Source organism: Cucumis melo, chromosome 11 (genome assembly GCF_025177605.1).
Source record: "Cucumis melo cultivar AY chromosome 11, USDA_Cmelo_AY_1.0, whole genome shotgun sequence".
In the NCBI taxonomy this organism is placed as follows: Eukaryota; Viridiplantae; Streptophyta; class Magnoliopsida; order Cucurbitales; family Cucurbitaceae; genus Cucumis; species Cucumis melo.
The window spans coordinates 30,868,769-30,885,039 of record NC_066867.1 but is presented as its reverse complement, the minus strand read 5'-3'; the positions used below and the strand labels follow the sequence as shown (position 1 = coordinate 30,885,039).

The window sequence follows — 16,271 nt, the reverse complement described above, 5'->3', positions numbered from 1 at the left end:
AATTCAAAGCTACAATTTGATATTTATTATATCTTTATTATTTTGATGTGATTTGATTAGAAGTTAAAGGTCATTTTTGTAAGTATCCTAGCAAGATGATTCTCCCTCCAATCCATTTACGCAAATATAGAATTAGAACAATTTCTTTAAGGAAAATTGTGGGGTTGCACGAATTTTAAGTAGATGTTTTAAGTAATCAAATGATAAAGCCAACATGAAATAATTGAGAATGCAATTGTGTTGTCTAATGGACAACTTGCTTGAACTGATGTATATTAAGTAATCAAATCAAATATAAGAAACAGACATGTATAATACATTCACACTTTCATGTACAATAAGATGGAATTGGATGGACTTGCTTTTCCATATTACTCCTACCCAATAGCAAAAGGATGGTAGCAGATTCATCCTCTAAACTTTAAGAACCCACCACAAACAAAAAAGAAACAGATTATTCAAATAGTTAATTTCTTTTTCTATATCTTATCTCTTTACATTTCTCTATTGTTTCCCTTTTCATATATCTCTCTTTCTATATTTTCCTTTTCTTTTCCCCCTACTTTTGGAATGGCAAACATTAATTATGTAGAGCATCAAACTGAATTAATGGACTTACTGGTGCTGTTGCAACCATTCTTGAATTACAGAACGAAGAGCACGGTTGGGAACGAGGTTTTGGTGATCGAGCCTTAGGTTCGTCATCGGTGAAGTGTCGTGCCCACTGTCCAACCATCCTCTCAAAGCTTCTGCCTCGTAGGTAAACCCGTCAGCTGCTACATGAGGATCCTCCATGACTTCCTGAGTATTTGCCAATAGAGGGAGGGAAATGTTAATCCATTAGATAGATGTATTGGATATTGTACATAGAACTGTATTAAGAAACAGCCAGAATCATGGGGAGGACTAAAAAATAAACTCAAGATAGTTTTCAGTTAGCTAAGAGGGTTCAAAGAAAAATATACAAAAGAGGGGCAATAATAGTGAAAGAAACGTACACGAGACAGTTCAGAAATATGCATTCACACATATTCTTTAACTAAAACGCCATCAAAGCAAGAATAAAGAACCAATAAAGAGAGGACTATGCATTTAACTAACCTGAAAAATAGGACATATGAAATAAGGAGGAGGTTGCACTTGCTGGTCCCCAAAGCTTAGGCAAACTGATAGTGAACCTCCACAAGAAGCCCTCATTGGCTCAAGTACTCTCCACGCATCAGACATAAGGTCTGGCCTGTACGTACTATCTGTATTGCAACACCTCAGTGCCAGCTGGGCTAGCTGTTCAGCCTGCACGAACGGCCAGTCCCCTGCTCGTGGATCCAATACATCTTTCAATTTTCGTTTCTTTATGGCGATCTGGACATCTTCTTCCATCCTCAAGTATGATTGTCCAGTTAACAAACTTAGCAATACCATGCCAAATGAATAAACGTCGAATGCTGTTGTGAGGGGGAATTCATGATTGCCCATCGCATCATGTCCAACAGATAAATTCTCATTGTAACTCGACTTTTCATCATGAGTCAAAAAATGACAAATTCCAAATCCTGCAAGTTTAGGAACATAATTTGCATCCAATAGTACATTGGAAGGCTTCATGTCACCGTGAACAATCTTGCAAATTTTATTCGAATGAATAAATATAAGAGCTGAGCATAAGTCTGTAGCAATAAGTATCCGAGTTTTCCATGATAACGGAGAAGAATTGTCCTTGCAAGCTAGCCTATCTTCTAAATTTCCATTAGGAAAATAGTCATAAACAAGAATACAAGCCTCGGGACAGACTCCAATAAGCGTGGCAAGATTGGGATGTCTAAGCTTACTCAACGCATCGACCTAACATATAAAACAAAATATGTTAAGCAAATGTTTGATATTGACTTGACATGGAATTCTAGACTTCTATTCTTACATGGGACCTAACTTTATCGTAAAATCACCACTAAAACTATTTGAACTGGTGCGATTTAACATAATATCATAGTACAAGGTCTTGTATTCGAATTCATGTAATGTCATTTTTTTTCCACATTAATATTAGTTTCCTCCTACAAATTTTCTTTATTTATTTTTTAAATGTGAAAGCATGGGTCAAAGCATTGAAGTATTGCTATAGTCAAATTTACCATAGTCTATCAACTCAAGTTTTTGGAATGCAGCGTGACAGACTTAACAAAGCAATATACAAACTTGTAATCATATTTGAAAACTAATTAATTCAATTTATATTAGTTAAATAATCAATCAATGTAATTATATGTTAAAGCTATACTGGTTTGAATTAATGACTTGTGTTATATGATTCAACACAATTAGATTATTATTTTTATATCTACAACTTAAATAATTAAATGAACGAAATTTCCATGAGCAAAAATCTAATACTCATCTCAAACATTTAAATTCTCTTAAAAGGAAGAGATAAACGATCCTAGTAGAATTTGTGTAACTTCAAAGTTGATTCATCAAGCTCCAAAAATATATGACAATGAATATTTTAACTCATCAGAAAGATTCGCAGGGATTCAAGCCATGCATACCTCACGTTGAAACTCTACTGGATTCTGCAAGTTATGAGAACAGAGCATTTTTATGGAAACCTCAGTGTTATACAGCAGGCCTTTATACATGCTTCCATTTTCACCCTCTACAATCTTAAGGGAGGGAACAAATTTCCGGGTCGCTTCTACAATTTCTGAGAATGAGAATTCAGAGATTAGTTGAGCACTACGTTGAGATCTGGCCTCTACTTGTCTTTTCCTTATGTCATCCAATTCTTGGAGTGCTTCATCTCGTTGCTTCAGCAACTCATCTCGATCATTTTTATAATTATGCAGCAGTTGTATGGCTGAGAGGATCTTCTGCTCCAACTCCTTCACCATCTCATCAGATTGTGCAATTTGGTTCTCTAATTTTAATTCGTTGTTTCGGGCAATTTGGAGATCCTTCATCATTTCATTTACTTGGTTTTTCACATTGTCAAGTTCTTCTCTTTCTTTTGACAGTGCTTCTTCAGCGTCTTTCCTTCCCCTTGACTCTTCAGCATACAAGGTTTCAGAAACTTTAGCCTGAATATATAGTGAAAACCATATGAGATCATAGATGTTTCAAATTTCCATGTAGACTACAACTTGATGAAATAAGGACACCCTAATCCAAGACTTATAATATCGAAAAGACTTCAAGTCGAAACAACACAATTGATTGATAGTGCAATATGTGCATAATAAATGAATAAGATCAGACTACACAAAAGTTGACATCAGAGTTACCCAGCAAATAGATTCGTCAAGTTCTTTTTCAGCTTTTGCTCGCTTCAATGCCTCTCTAAAGGCTTCTCGCCTGGCGTTTGCTGCATCAGTTATCGCCTTTTCAAGTTGAATATAAAGACTATCATTAGCATTTCCATCTTGCTGGAATCCCTGAAAAATAGAAAGACCAAGATAAAAACTATATGTTGTATCCACTTATTCATTTTCTGGCCTAGAAAATGTCCACGGATCAAAGCTAAAACTTTGAAAGCAAAGCGTAAAGTAATGTTTCTGACTGATACTCAGAAGCATACCGACAAGTGAGGAGAAGTGTTGGGAGCAAAATTTGTCAACCGAAGAGGAGAACTTAATCCTAGTCCATAGGAATCTTCCTCAGACCTGGAAGATGCAACATCCGTACACCCACTAGAAGGACTTGTTGCATATGAACGTTCAAAAGGGCTCCAAGTCCCACTAGCATTTGAAATGGTCTCTGAAATCGTAAGCCTTTCCATGACAATTGATGGACTGTTGCTTATTCTCCCATTAAATTGGCCAAACTGATCTGTTCTCCAACTTACCCCGTTGATGTTCTGTGACTGAGGTGATGATGGTGAGATATCTGCATGAGCTTCCTGTGGACAAGCTTCCCTATTTATATGTAGTGTTTGCTTTAGTTGTCAGACGACTAAATTGCAATCTTAAAACAACAAACAAGTATACAATCAATAACAGTTCTATAATTCTCCTGCTTATCATTAGCCATATTGCCATACGAATTGACCAAAGTTCAAAGACCACATGAATTGGCCAGAAGTTCAAGAATTGGTCAGAAGTTAGGATATTGGTTCTCCACAACATGCCGATATTTGACCATTTGCAACTGATGACATACGTTGTGAAAACAGATTACGAGTAGAACAAACCTAATACGAATCAACTGCCCTTTGCAAACAAACTGAATTTGACAGGAAGCTGCTGCGTTCAGGTGAACATACATAGCTTTCCTCGACCTGATTTTTGTCATTTTTCTGCAACGTCAGAGAAGATAAACCATCATCGTCTGGATATGATATATTCTCGTTGATTTAATTAGCTATTTGATGTCACCTTACTTCCAACCCTGAACCATCCAAAAGACTGATAACCTCACAATGATTAAGCTATTAAAAACTTGTAATATTGTTGATCAGTAATCGGTATATCCCGTTTAAAGGGCAATTAAGTAGCTATCATCGCCCTCTTATTCACTTAACAATGGACTAATGACTACTATGCCAAAACCAAAACAACTACAAACTAAATGAAGTGTTCCGTTTATCCAAAACAAAAAGGAAAGTTGTGCTCATAATTTCCTTCAACTAATATTATTTACACTATTTTCATCTCCTCTCCTAATTTTTATACTTTTTTACTTAAAACCATCATTTCATCAGAGTCTTCAGCTGTGGACCATATGCAGAGCAGAGTGCATGATGTGTGCATGGAGTAACTAAAAAATATAAAGAAAAAAACAAAAAGATACCCTTTACTTGAAGAGATGAAAAAAGATATAGGTGGAAAAAAAATATACGTAGCTAGAGTGTACCTTGAGTAATACTTGTCTGCTGCTGCACCCATAACAAGGCTTCTAATTCCATGAAGCGAGACAAGTTCGACAATTCCCTTCTTAATTTTGTCGGACTCAAAATAAAGTTTCTCTGCCTGAGCCTGAAGTAAGACATTAGTGAATCGAAGAACAAATGGAGCAAACCCCAAATGCAATTCAAAATCATTCCTTGTTTAACCCAGTTTACTTGTTGATATCATCAAGAAACCAAAAAATGATTCTTCCATTGTATATTTAAAAGAGACATTTAACTATTCTTAACCCCGGATCCTAAAACCCAATTTAGTTCAATGAACAGTGAAAGGATATTAAAAGAGAGAGAGAACAATGGATATTTACCCCAGCTTGGTGACAGAGGAGAAGAAATACATCGAGAATCTTATTAGCATCCTGCCTCTCAAGTTCGCGATATGCATTTACTTCCTCTTCTTCCATAGAACTTGCCAAAAATTTTGTTCCCACTTGATGAGATAGTTCAGAAAAGATTAATCAGTTGTTTCCACAATCAAGCTACTAATAGTGAGTCAACTCTAGCTATTATCTCAAACAACTCTAAGAAATACTCCAATTCATACAAGTGCTCAATTTCATTCATTCCAAAAACATCTGGGAACGAACTTTATTTTATTTAATGAAACTGCTGGATTAACTCTTCTTCTTGATATGGATAGCAAAAAACAGAAATTTAAACATAGAAAAGATCCTAATCTGATATCATATTACAATACTATTAGTCTTAAGAATTTCTAACATTAAATTAGTATATACTTCCTCGTATTAACCTATAAAAAGTTATATTTTAGAAACAACTTTCACAGCTGTCCACTCAATAAAAAGTCAAAAACATCTTAGTATGAGAAAGATATCAACAGAAAAAAGTAATATCTTAACTTGTGTCCACCAAAACCAATGAAATCATTAGACGATTGAGCAATATTAAGTGAACACATTGAAATTTCTTTACGAGCCTTACAGATTGGAATAGACTTTGCTGGCTCATGAACATGAAGGATGCAAATCCTCCTCCCACCTGAGTGCTTTATAGCATAAACCAAATTCATTTTACACTCGTTTATATCATTTCCCACAGCCACATAAACCCAATCTTCTCCACCACTACCAGCCATAATTACTACAAAATCAGCAAACCTTTCTCAAACTCAAAACAGGAAAAACCCCTCTCAATTTCTTTCAATTTCTGAATAAACACACACAATCAGCCATTTCATAGAACGTTTCCACATTTCTCAGTTCACTTCACTATTTTCCCCACATGCCCCTTTTCTGACCACACTTCGATGTGTATCTGAATCAAGTGATAAATGAAACGAAACCCAGATCGGATTCTCTCGTAATAACAAGAATATGGGAAGTGAATGAATGAAGGAAATGGTGAGTGGTGAGAGATTCTGTAGCTGTGGATTTGAGGGAATGTTAGAGGTGAGAAAGTGAATATAAAATGGTATGAAGAAGAAGAAGAAGAAGAAGAAGAAGAAGAAGAAGAAGAAGAAAAGCAGTTTGATGAGAAACTTTACGCGGTCCACTTCTCTTTCTCTGGCCATTGCAATCGATTGCTTGAGGACGAAGTAGAAGAAGAAGAAGTCAGCTGTGTTAATATTTAAAATTTGAAGAAAATGGTCTTGATACAAATTTACAATTTACAACGACGTTAACATCAAACAAAAATAATTTACAATGACGTACAACAAACACGTATATGTCTTCCAGACACATCCACATTCTCTCTACTCTCTACCAATATTAATTCTTATATTAAAGTTTAGATATCAAATTTGTATAAATATTTTGGTAATATAGTTCTCATATACAAATAACAAAAACAAATTCGTCAGCAACTTTATTCCGAAAATAACATGAAAATATAAACAAATGATAATAATAGAGCAAATACTCTTTTGTCCATATAAAATATATAAATTATGTTATTAGATATACTTTCAAGAAGTCGTCATTGCTCTAGTAGTTTTCGTGTCATCAAATACATTAAATGTCTCATTTTATATCTAGAATTTAATTCCTTAGTCAATTTTGAAAGAACTTATTGTCAACTTTGATCTATAAACTTGAAATTTATATTTTTGAGAGGCTTTAAAATTTCAATTATATCAAGTTACAATCTTTATGTCTAATAGATTAATTTTCTAAGTTATAAATATTTTATACACGATAAAAGTTTATATGTGAGTTAATTTAACAAATATTTGTATATAGAAAATATTCTATTAGACCTATAATTAAAATACACGATAATCTATACTTTAAACATTTTTTTAAAAAAGAAATCTATACTCTAAATTTTGTACCTTTAAAAATTTCAAACTAATAATCGATTGTAATTCTAATTAGGTCTACTCTTTCCTCTAGAACAATTGATTCAAACCACAACTTATTTTGCTAATATAAGTTATGTTCACTTGAGAATAATTGAGTCTATTCATGTAACAAATAAATGGAATTAAAAAATTAAGAAATAGGTAAATGTTTAGTTTTCAATCCAATTTTTTTAATACTTTGGAGTTTGTCATGATGTTAATGGGCAATTGTATAGCATCTCATTAACAATATTGTTAAAATAATTTTAAAGTATACTAGAAAAAACAAATGGGTGGTCATGGACATTAATATATGATTGTTTTTATTTAGAACAATTCATAAAAGATAACAATTGACTTTTTGGCTTATATAATGTAACCAATGTTGTTATCTCTATGTATAAAATAAACCCATGTCCTCTCTAAAAGAATATACTTCATATGTCATTTATGCTTTAATCAATTTTAATATTAAATAATTGAAAATTACTTTTGGAAAATTTTGTTTTAAGTAACAAAATTGTTAAAAATATTTAGACAAAATTTTAATAAACTGCAATAGATATAAATAGACATATATCATCGATGTAACAGAAGTTGAAGGAATTGTGTTATCAAAACAAGGAAAAAATCAAGGGAAATGGATGAGAAATTTCCCTACCAACAAGAAGAACAGAAGAGTAACAATCTTCCAATATTGAAGAATGAGGGCTTAACAACCATATGGATAAATTACCTTTTAAACCAAAAATGTAGGATAGCAATTTTACATAACTTTCAAGTTGGAACATTATAATTTGATATTAAAACAATTCGACCTCTATAACTAGGAAAAGTCAATCTCAACAAAGATTTCAAGGTTGTATTCTACAAAAAGATATTGACGAGATATCATCGCTTCTTTGGTACTTTGTTAGGGACTAATTAAATACCTTCAGAGACGACCTGTTAGATAATCAATATTCCTATCTGCAAAAGTTACCTTCGCTTCTTCTTCCCCTGGAAAGGAGGCATGGTTACTGGCTTTGCTGCTCGCTTCTTATTGAAGATGGCAGTTCTACTCTCTTCTTCTTCATCATCGCTGTCGTCATCCTTATTGTCAAGTACGGGAGTCTCCTCCGACATCTTTCTAGCAGCTTGTTTTTTCCCAGCATCTAATTTGGCATATAGTTTTCTATCAAGTGGGTCATTAGACGGTCCATTTCTGAAATGGCGTGTTACTTTGGCTCCAAGTCCAAGTCTAGAGGAACAGGTCCAGAGTTAGTAAAAAGCTTAGTGTGAGGCATACAATAAACAGGTTCGGAGTATACTGACCTAGGAGGTCGCATCTCGGGTTCAATTGCAGTTGATTCATTATCAACTCCAGTTTCTTTCCACTCGGAATTAGTCATCTTGCTCATCAACTGTGCTGCCTGCACATAAGATGGATATTCAGTTTGTCAAATATCAGGACAAGTCTTTATGCACAACATTGTGATGCAAAATCCCATCGATTCTAATCCACAAACATGGGGAAGAAGATGAAAAATCATTCCGAAGTTAGGAACAGGGAGTGCATCCCAACCCTTCACACCTCGATGTCATCTCCAACATTTTCTTTCCTTCACAATATTGACCATAACCCGGGAAAGCAAGACCTATTAGTAGACACACACCTCTAAATATATCCTTTAAAAATGACTGGCGAATTTTACAGTAGAAAGCTTTATTTGGCCTCATTGATGATGATTCATAGCCACAAAATGACGAAATCCTTCAAGAGAAGAAATGTTCTGATATTATGCCACATTGGGAAACTTGTTGGTTATTTTGTGGCAACTGAAGAAAAGCATTCATTGACAAGTTCAAGGAAATCCTTTTCCTTTCGATTGAATTTCTCATCCAATTCTTGTAATTTGCATTTCCATATAATTTTCTTCTTCCCTAGAGAATATGCAAGTTCTAACTCTTCATTGGAAAGGATCAGTATTTCACTTCAAAATGGACCTCAAATGTGAACACCTTTAATTACCAACCTTTTGTTCATGTTGCAACACAAATAGTTTAGAGTGCAAAGTTTACTTTACTCCATAAAAGGCTATCCAATCCAGGGTAAAAGATTTAACATTTTATCTAGAAAAAGCGCAACACAAAACATTTAAATCACCATCAAACCCAAAAGCATACCATTGAAGGTGCATAACAATGGGGTAAATGTAAATCAAGGTGCATAACAATCCTAGCCGCAAAACCCAACAGCAAAGGAGAACAGGAATGTGAACAAAACCATGACGAAGTGACCAAAGAAACTTTAAGTGATTACCAATTTCGCTGCATCATTCAGCTTAATAATTTCGGGAGGTCTAGATTTCTGCGGCCTCTCCATGTTACTGCAAATTGCGCTTGCTACTCCCACTTCAAGACCGTCGCAAACAACGACAATCCACAATGAAATTGTAAGGATTTCTGCAGAAGGCAATATACACTTCAATACAAGCATGTGTCAACCCTAAATAACTATTAAAGCATATTATTTTATCAACTCCGTATTTATTAGGAAAGCATATTATAAAGCAATCAAACAAACAACATACGAGCACTCACGTAAGGGGCCAGATACGAATCTTTAGGGCACTAGAATTCTTACTGATCCGAAATTTACAAACAGAAATACGGTCTTTCGGAACTAATTGAGCGGAATAAACTGAATCGATGTAATAGTCCCTAAGGATTTGAAAAAATTTACCGCTGCTATGTCGCGCCGGGAGAGAGAGGGTTGCTGAGGGGTGTTCGTGGGTGTCGACCTCCTTCCCGGCGGGTCTATCGCTTTCCCAGGATTTGGTTCGACAAGAGAAGTACGTACTTGACGGAAGCGCCGCCGGAGGGATAGGGGTCAGGCGAGTGAGTGTGCAAAGGGGGATGGAGAAACAAAGGCTCAGAAGGGTATCAAAAATAACGTTTGAATAAGAATTTCACTATTCAATATATCTCAATCACTATATAATTAGATGACCCTAAAAATTCTATCAACTTTAACTCATTCTTTATTGTTAATTTGATTCATTTATGTGTTTAAGTGTTATTTGCTTGAAATTAGTTAAAGATTGGATTGAGAGAAGAGAATTATATTGAATTTGGTTTATTTATATGTTTGACTATGGAGGTAGAAGATAGAACTCTCGACCTCTACGAAAAAAAAAGTTAAGTTAATTATCAGTGAACTAACCATATGTTAGTATGTGTGTTATATATGTTTGAAATTAGTTCGAGAGGAATGAGCGAGTGTGGGATCAAGTAAGAGGATTCTAATGAATTTGACTTACTTATGTGTTTGAGCGATGGGTGGTCGTGGGTTTATATGTTTTCTTATAGTCAATTGATTGTATTAGATTGTCTTTGTTACGAATGATTTTAAACTAAAGGGTGCAATTGACCTTTAGAAACGACAACATCAAGAAGAACGAGAATAGCCCTAAGAACAATGGTTAGTTTGGGCCTGACTCAAACGAGTGGTAACTGAAGTTCAACTTTCAAACTCTTTTTAGCTTCCGCACTCTTTTACTTTTTGACATAGACATCGAGTGCATGTTTTCTCTTTTGCAGGTCACATTCTTCAAATTCACCATTGGTGTCACGTGAAAGTAATGTGCACTTACACTTATCCAAATTTTGACATCAACATTTTGTTTTAAAGATATAATTCTTATTATTTTCAATGATAATAATATCATCAAATTAAAGACGAGGATGTAAATAGAGAAACTTTCACGAGTTAATTATGTTAATAAATAAATGGATGATACCCACGATGAAAATAAGAATATAGAAAAGCTTAAAAAACTACTCATGAGAGGCCTTATTAAAACTCATAAGTTACATGTATTAAATGAATGAATTAATAGAAATAACCTCTAAAGGTATACCTCTCCCAAATTGGTCCTTTTTTGTTTACTAGAACCATATTTATTAAATGTTTCAATTCAAGAGGGCTTAGTATTGATGACATATATATACATGCCGTGTTATATATGTTCAATAATTTCTCAATAATTGCTTGTTGAAAATAATTTATATCACGTACCCTACTGGTACTAAATAATAAATAAACAGGTCAACTTTTAGTATTATTCCAATTTTTATGTTGCGTTTTTACCTACATTTGTATTTTGAGAAATACTTAACCTTAAATCCTAATATCATCAAATACGTAAACTATAAAGATCTGTATGATTCACTAATAATGTATTAGTTATGTCCACAAGACATATTAGAGTCTATATAACACACTCTTTTAATCTCTAGAGTCAAAGTCGTAAACATAACAAATACAATTGTAGTTTGTAGTTTGAAGTGTTACTAAATTCCAAACATTCCAACCTTCCAAGATAATTTGGAAGACAAAAGTAAAATTTCAATTATGATTTAATAAATAGGGTAAAACATTGAATCAAATATACATATGTAGTAAATGAATCAATTAATGCAACAATTATTAATAGGTAAAAGTCAAGGTCTTCTCATGCTATTCTTCTAAAAGTTAATTTGATTCAATCATTCATATCATGTTTCACCTCAATAAGTTTGGTATTCAATGATATGTCCTTGCTTGTTCATGTGTAATGAATTTTCAATAAAAGACTTATTTAGATATAGAATGGTTAGTCTCCCATATTTTGGTATATTTTTAGTTGTAATTCCAAAACGTTACTACGTACATAATCTCCTTTGAAATTAATATTTCTTTTCACAAATTGATTAAATCAGTCTCATATGCACGTATAAATTCTTAATCTAGTATAAACTAGACTTGAGAACTTTTCTACTGTGCTTTTTGAATAGAGTCAAGAAAAATTCACGTGGAATTGAACGTAAAGCATTCTCGATATTTTACAAAGAGGAAGTATATTTGTCCCGACCAACAAGGATATAACTTTTATACAAATTGTAACCATATATATATATATAAACAAATTAAAACAACTCTAAAAAGGGGGGAAATTAAACACCTACCCAACTAAGACATAAGAAGAAAGATCTTATTCACTTTCATCTTCTGATCTATAACTCTAAAAGTTGAAACAGCAATAAAAATGGCAATTCTAAATTGTCTATATGTCCTTTTCTGTTGGTAACAATTTAGGAGAGAGGGTCCTACTAGCTAATCTTGGTTTCTTATGGACCTATCAGAAAAGAGAACATCTTCAATCCAAGCAACAATGTTGAATGCCAATCCTTCCAACACTCTTGAGTAACTCTCCAACACTGCCTGTCCAACATCCTACAACATCACAGAAACCCATTTGATCTTTTTATCCAAAAAGAAAGGAAAATAATAATAATAATAATTAGAAGTTCATGAACGTCTAATCGGATAGTTTATCCCAGAGGCAACTTACCCTATTGTATTGAATCTTGCTAGTGTCTAAGGTCGTTTGAGAAAGTTCTGGAAACCTTTGTTTCAAGGACAGAAGTAAGGTCTCAGCTCTTTCAGCCAAAATAGTGTTTTTGTCGCTCTTTTCGGTTTCTGCCATTAGATCCTTCACCAATTCCCAGGAGGATTTTGAGTGGCTTAGACATGCTTTCCTTCTCCATGTATACATCGAAGCCTCGATTCGATCGGCAAGTTCGAGCGCATCGTGTTCGGATCCTATGTTCAAGCAATCGAGTAGATGTTCGGGTGAGAATTTGTCTGCACTATACATGTAGCGGTATATCGTATCGCCTATACTTGCCTTCCCACTCTAAAAAAAGTTGGATGTTCACCGGAAGAAGTTAGAAAATAATTAATTGTAACATGTCGTATTAGTTATGAAACAAAAATTTTACGGTTAAAGGACGACTAACCTTTGGAAGAGTGTCTATGAATGACTCTGGAATGTCCATTTCAGCAAGTATGGTACTATTGATGGCCATAGCAGCTTTATGGATTTGATTTGCACATTCCCGTTTATTTCGGAGATGTTTTCGCGCATTCTCTGATAGACCACACGAAGGAATGCAGGGAACTGGTAGCCACCATTTCTCCTCTTTTTGCAATGAGAGTCGGCGAAACGAACCAGATCTTGATCGATTCGAGTTCGACGACACGCTTCCTTTTTCGGCATACCAGAACTCAGTGTCCTGAAAGCTGTCTAAAATGTCCTGGCAAAAGGAAAACCAACATAGATTTAATCACTCTAAAACCATTTCAACCTAAAGTTTAGTTTTTTTCAAACTACTTTTGCTGTCATTTTGAAATATTGTTATAAGCTTTAATTTAAATATTTACCAAGAGCATCATGTCAAGCTTTTGCAATGCTGGAAGGTTTAGACATATATCTGACCTTTGCCTGCTGTTCAACACCTAAAACACACACTCATATCATCATTTCATAACTTTGTAAGATTCATTCACAAAAAAAAACAGTAGCAGTTGTAGTAATAATGAGTACAATAAAACCAAGACTGCTTGGAAATAGTTTCTCTTATTGTTTTCATTTAGAATAGTGTGTTTAAAAAGTCTTTTGAACGAAGTAATCAATGCATTCTAATCTGTACTGTGGAAGGCCCACATCTCACCAATGGTGCCCCCACCCTAATTGCCTTAAAAATAAAAGAACATGCTTAAATGTTATAAAATACGATTAAACTTTATACTTTATTTCAAAATTATAAAGTTCAAAAATGAAAAAGAAAGATAGAAAATCACCTCCAGTGATGTTCCATCCTCCAAAGTTTGAGATAAAGTGAAGAACTCAACAATGTAATCACAAACAGATAACAAACAACTCATCTCTCTCTTCCACATTGCTTTCTTCTCCGGTGGCAATGGCTCTAGTTTCAGATTCTGTCCAAACACCGTGGCTGATTATTCGTCAACACAAACAAATTATTAAACACTCAACTATCCATATCTGATATATAGAAAGATTAATATATATCATGCTACAGATTCAAAGACGTACGTGGTAAAAGTAGAAAATCTTACGTACCGTAAAGATTAGTAATGGCGTTTGAAATTGTAACGGCAGTACAGACGCCTTTCCCACTTCCTGACATGTCTTCTCCTAGCAAAAGCTTTGCAAATCTCTCCTTCATCATCTCCATTTCTGTGATCACCACAACTAAAGATTTTTATATCCAAATTTCAACTATAAACGTTAGATTTCGAAGTTTAGGAGCTTATTAAACAAAATTAATAATAATAATAATAATAAATGTTATCAGTTCCAAAAATGGAAATTTTAGATTTTTTTTTTTTTTTTTGTAGTTTTAAAAATTTATGTTTTTTTTTTCTCTCTCTCTCTCTCTCCCTATTTTTTCTTATTGTGCTCTTCACTTTTTTTCTTATAAAACAAGACTTGAATTAATAGTCTAAATCTGAAAATAAATTTACATTTTTTGTTTTAAAAATGTAAGAAGAAGGAGTTTTTCTTTTTTAAAATCATCTTTCTAAACTTAAAGGGATCCAAACTCTGAATTCGAGATTGATAATGACTGCTATCTCAAATGGATTCCTTTTATTTTAACACAATTTTAAAAAAAGTTAACCACTATTTTCTTTTTAAGTTCTATGATAAAAATGAACATTCACTAAACTTATAAATTAACCAAACGGTTAAAAGAGGGAAAAACTACTCACCGGAATCCATGGCGTCATGATCGTCAGCCTTGTCTCCGGCGGCGTGTTTATATTTTCTGGTACACTGTCTTCCCAGAATCGCCGGAGATGGCTCAGTGCAGAAACTACTGTCGTCGGTAGTGGGGTCAGAGAAAGCAGAAGCATCGGAGCTAGTTCTGCAGTAAGAGAAAGAGTAGCCACTCGCCGGAGACTGACCGGAAGTGTCAGAAATGGTGGAATGATCATTTAGATCCATGGAAGACGAAGAAGGACGGAAACCCAGATGGAAATTTTCGTCAGAGATGGAAAATTTGTCCATTTTTTGAAGGTATAAAATTAACGGGAGATATGAGAGGCTTTAAATTAAAAGGAAACAAAACAACAGAAAAAAGAAAAGGCGAGGGGTTTGAAATTTGAAGAAGAGAAGAGAAGAAGAGAAGAGAGGAAGAGATTTTGAATTGGTATTCCCTCCTTGTTGGTTGCTTTTGTTTCTCTTTTTCTTTCCGTTTCTGAAATCTTTTCTTTTTGAAAAAAAAGAGAGAGAGAAGATGTTGTTCAACTTTAGGACCACGAAAATGGAAGATCAAGGCAGAGGAGTTGGCCGGCCGACATCGAAGCTGATGACTTTATTCAATCAAAAAAGGCAGATGCAGATGGCCAAAAACAGAGCATTTTCGCCATGGAAATGAACTTCTTCCTTCTCAAATATTATAATATATATACATATACATACCTTTTCTTTTCATAAAAAGAAAAAAAGAAAAAGAAAACATCACTTTAATTTATCTAATAGATTTGAATTTTAAACTAATAATTGTATTAATTTTAACCTTAACTTTTTATTTTATTAATTTAAACCTCAAATTTGGTCGAAGATGTTAATAAATACAAAATCATTTTAAGGTGAGGCTTAGATCGATGATCAAAATAAAAGTTGAGAATTAAAATTGACACAATCTGTCAAATTAATTTGAGATTTAAATTGATGAAAATGAAAGTTTATAATTCACTTGATTCAATAGCATTGACATAACATTTATTTAAGAGATCAACCATTTAATTTCCAATCTATTATTATTGTACAAGTTTTTTTAAAAAATAAAAACATTTTGACAAACTATTTAAATTCATATAACAAAACAAAAAATTTGTTATATTCGATTTTTCTACAAATTATAAATATTTTGTTAAATGTTCTATTTTTTACTGCTATCCTATTCTAATATATATATATATATAACATAAATTTGACTTTTAATTTATGATATATATATATATTATGTTTAATTTTAATGGTAGGGCGAAATTATAAAACTTGTAGCTATATTTTAAGATATGTTATATCATTTAATTAGAAATCAATAAAAGAAGTAGATTGTAGTCTCTATTTACCAAAAGATATAACTAATTCTCTAACCACTCAATTATGCTTTGCATAATTTGTACATAAGGATTTTCATTATATGCATAATTTTTCTTATAATCTATAAGCA

The 16,271-nt window shown here is 33.4% G+C and overlaps 3 protein-coding genes across 3 annotated transcripts; all 3 read right to left on the bottom strand.

Annotated features, from left to right (window-relative positions):
• Positions 1–220: 220 nt before the first annotated feature.
• LOC103497714 (U-box domain-containing protein 33-like) lies at positions 221–6,599 on the bottom strand. Its single transcript, XM_008460005.3, has 9 exons — positions 5,840–6,599; positions 5,206–5,327; positions 4,846–4,967; positions 4,184–4,288; positions 3,572–3,908; positions 3,279–3,428; positions 2,547–3,074; positions 1,102–1,842; positions 221–801 (listed from the first exon to the last, which is right to left on the bottom strand). Exons 1-9 carry the CDS (start codon positions 5,991–5,993, stop codon positions 616–618), a joined length of 2,445 nt encoding a protein of 814 aa, XP_008458227.2. The 5' UTR covers positions 5,994–6,599; the 3' UTR covers positions 221–615.
• A 1,295-nt stretch (positions 6,600–7,894) lies between these two features.
• LOC103497715 (uncharacterized) lies at positions 7,895–10,147 on the bottom strand. Its single transcript, XM_008460006.3, has 4 exons — positions 9,925–10,147; positions 9,502–9,644; positions 8,514–8,611; positions 7,895–8,439 (listed from the first exon to the last, which is right to left on the bottom strand). Exons 2-4 carry the CDS (start codon positions 9,562–9,564, stop codon positions 8,178–8,180), a joined length of 423 nt encoding a protein of 140 aa, XP_008458228.2. The 5' UTR covers positions 9,565–9,644; positions 9,925–10,147; the 3' UTR covers positions 7,895–8,177.
• Positions 10,148–12,035: 1,888 nt separating this feature from the next.
• LOC103497718 (rop guanine nucleotide exchange factor 3) lies at positions 12,036–15,513 on the bottom strand. The gene is made up of 7 exons (XM_008460012.3): positions 14,800–15,513; positions 14,150–14,266; positions 13,867–14,021; positions 13,447–13,521; positions 13,023–13,319; positions 12,575–12,919; positions 12,036–12,456 (listed from the first exon to the last, which is right to left on the bottom strand). Exons 1-7 carry the CDS (start codon positions 15,095–15,097, stop codon positions 12,337–12,339), a joined length of 1,407 nt encoding a protein of 468 aa, XP_008458234.2. The 5' UTR covers positions 15,098–15,513; the 3' UTR covers positions 12,036–12,336.
• Positions 15,514–16,271: the final 758 nt, after the last annotated feature.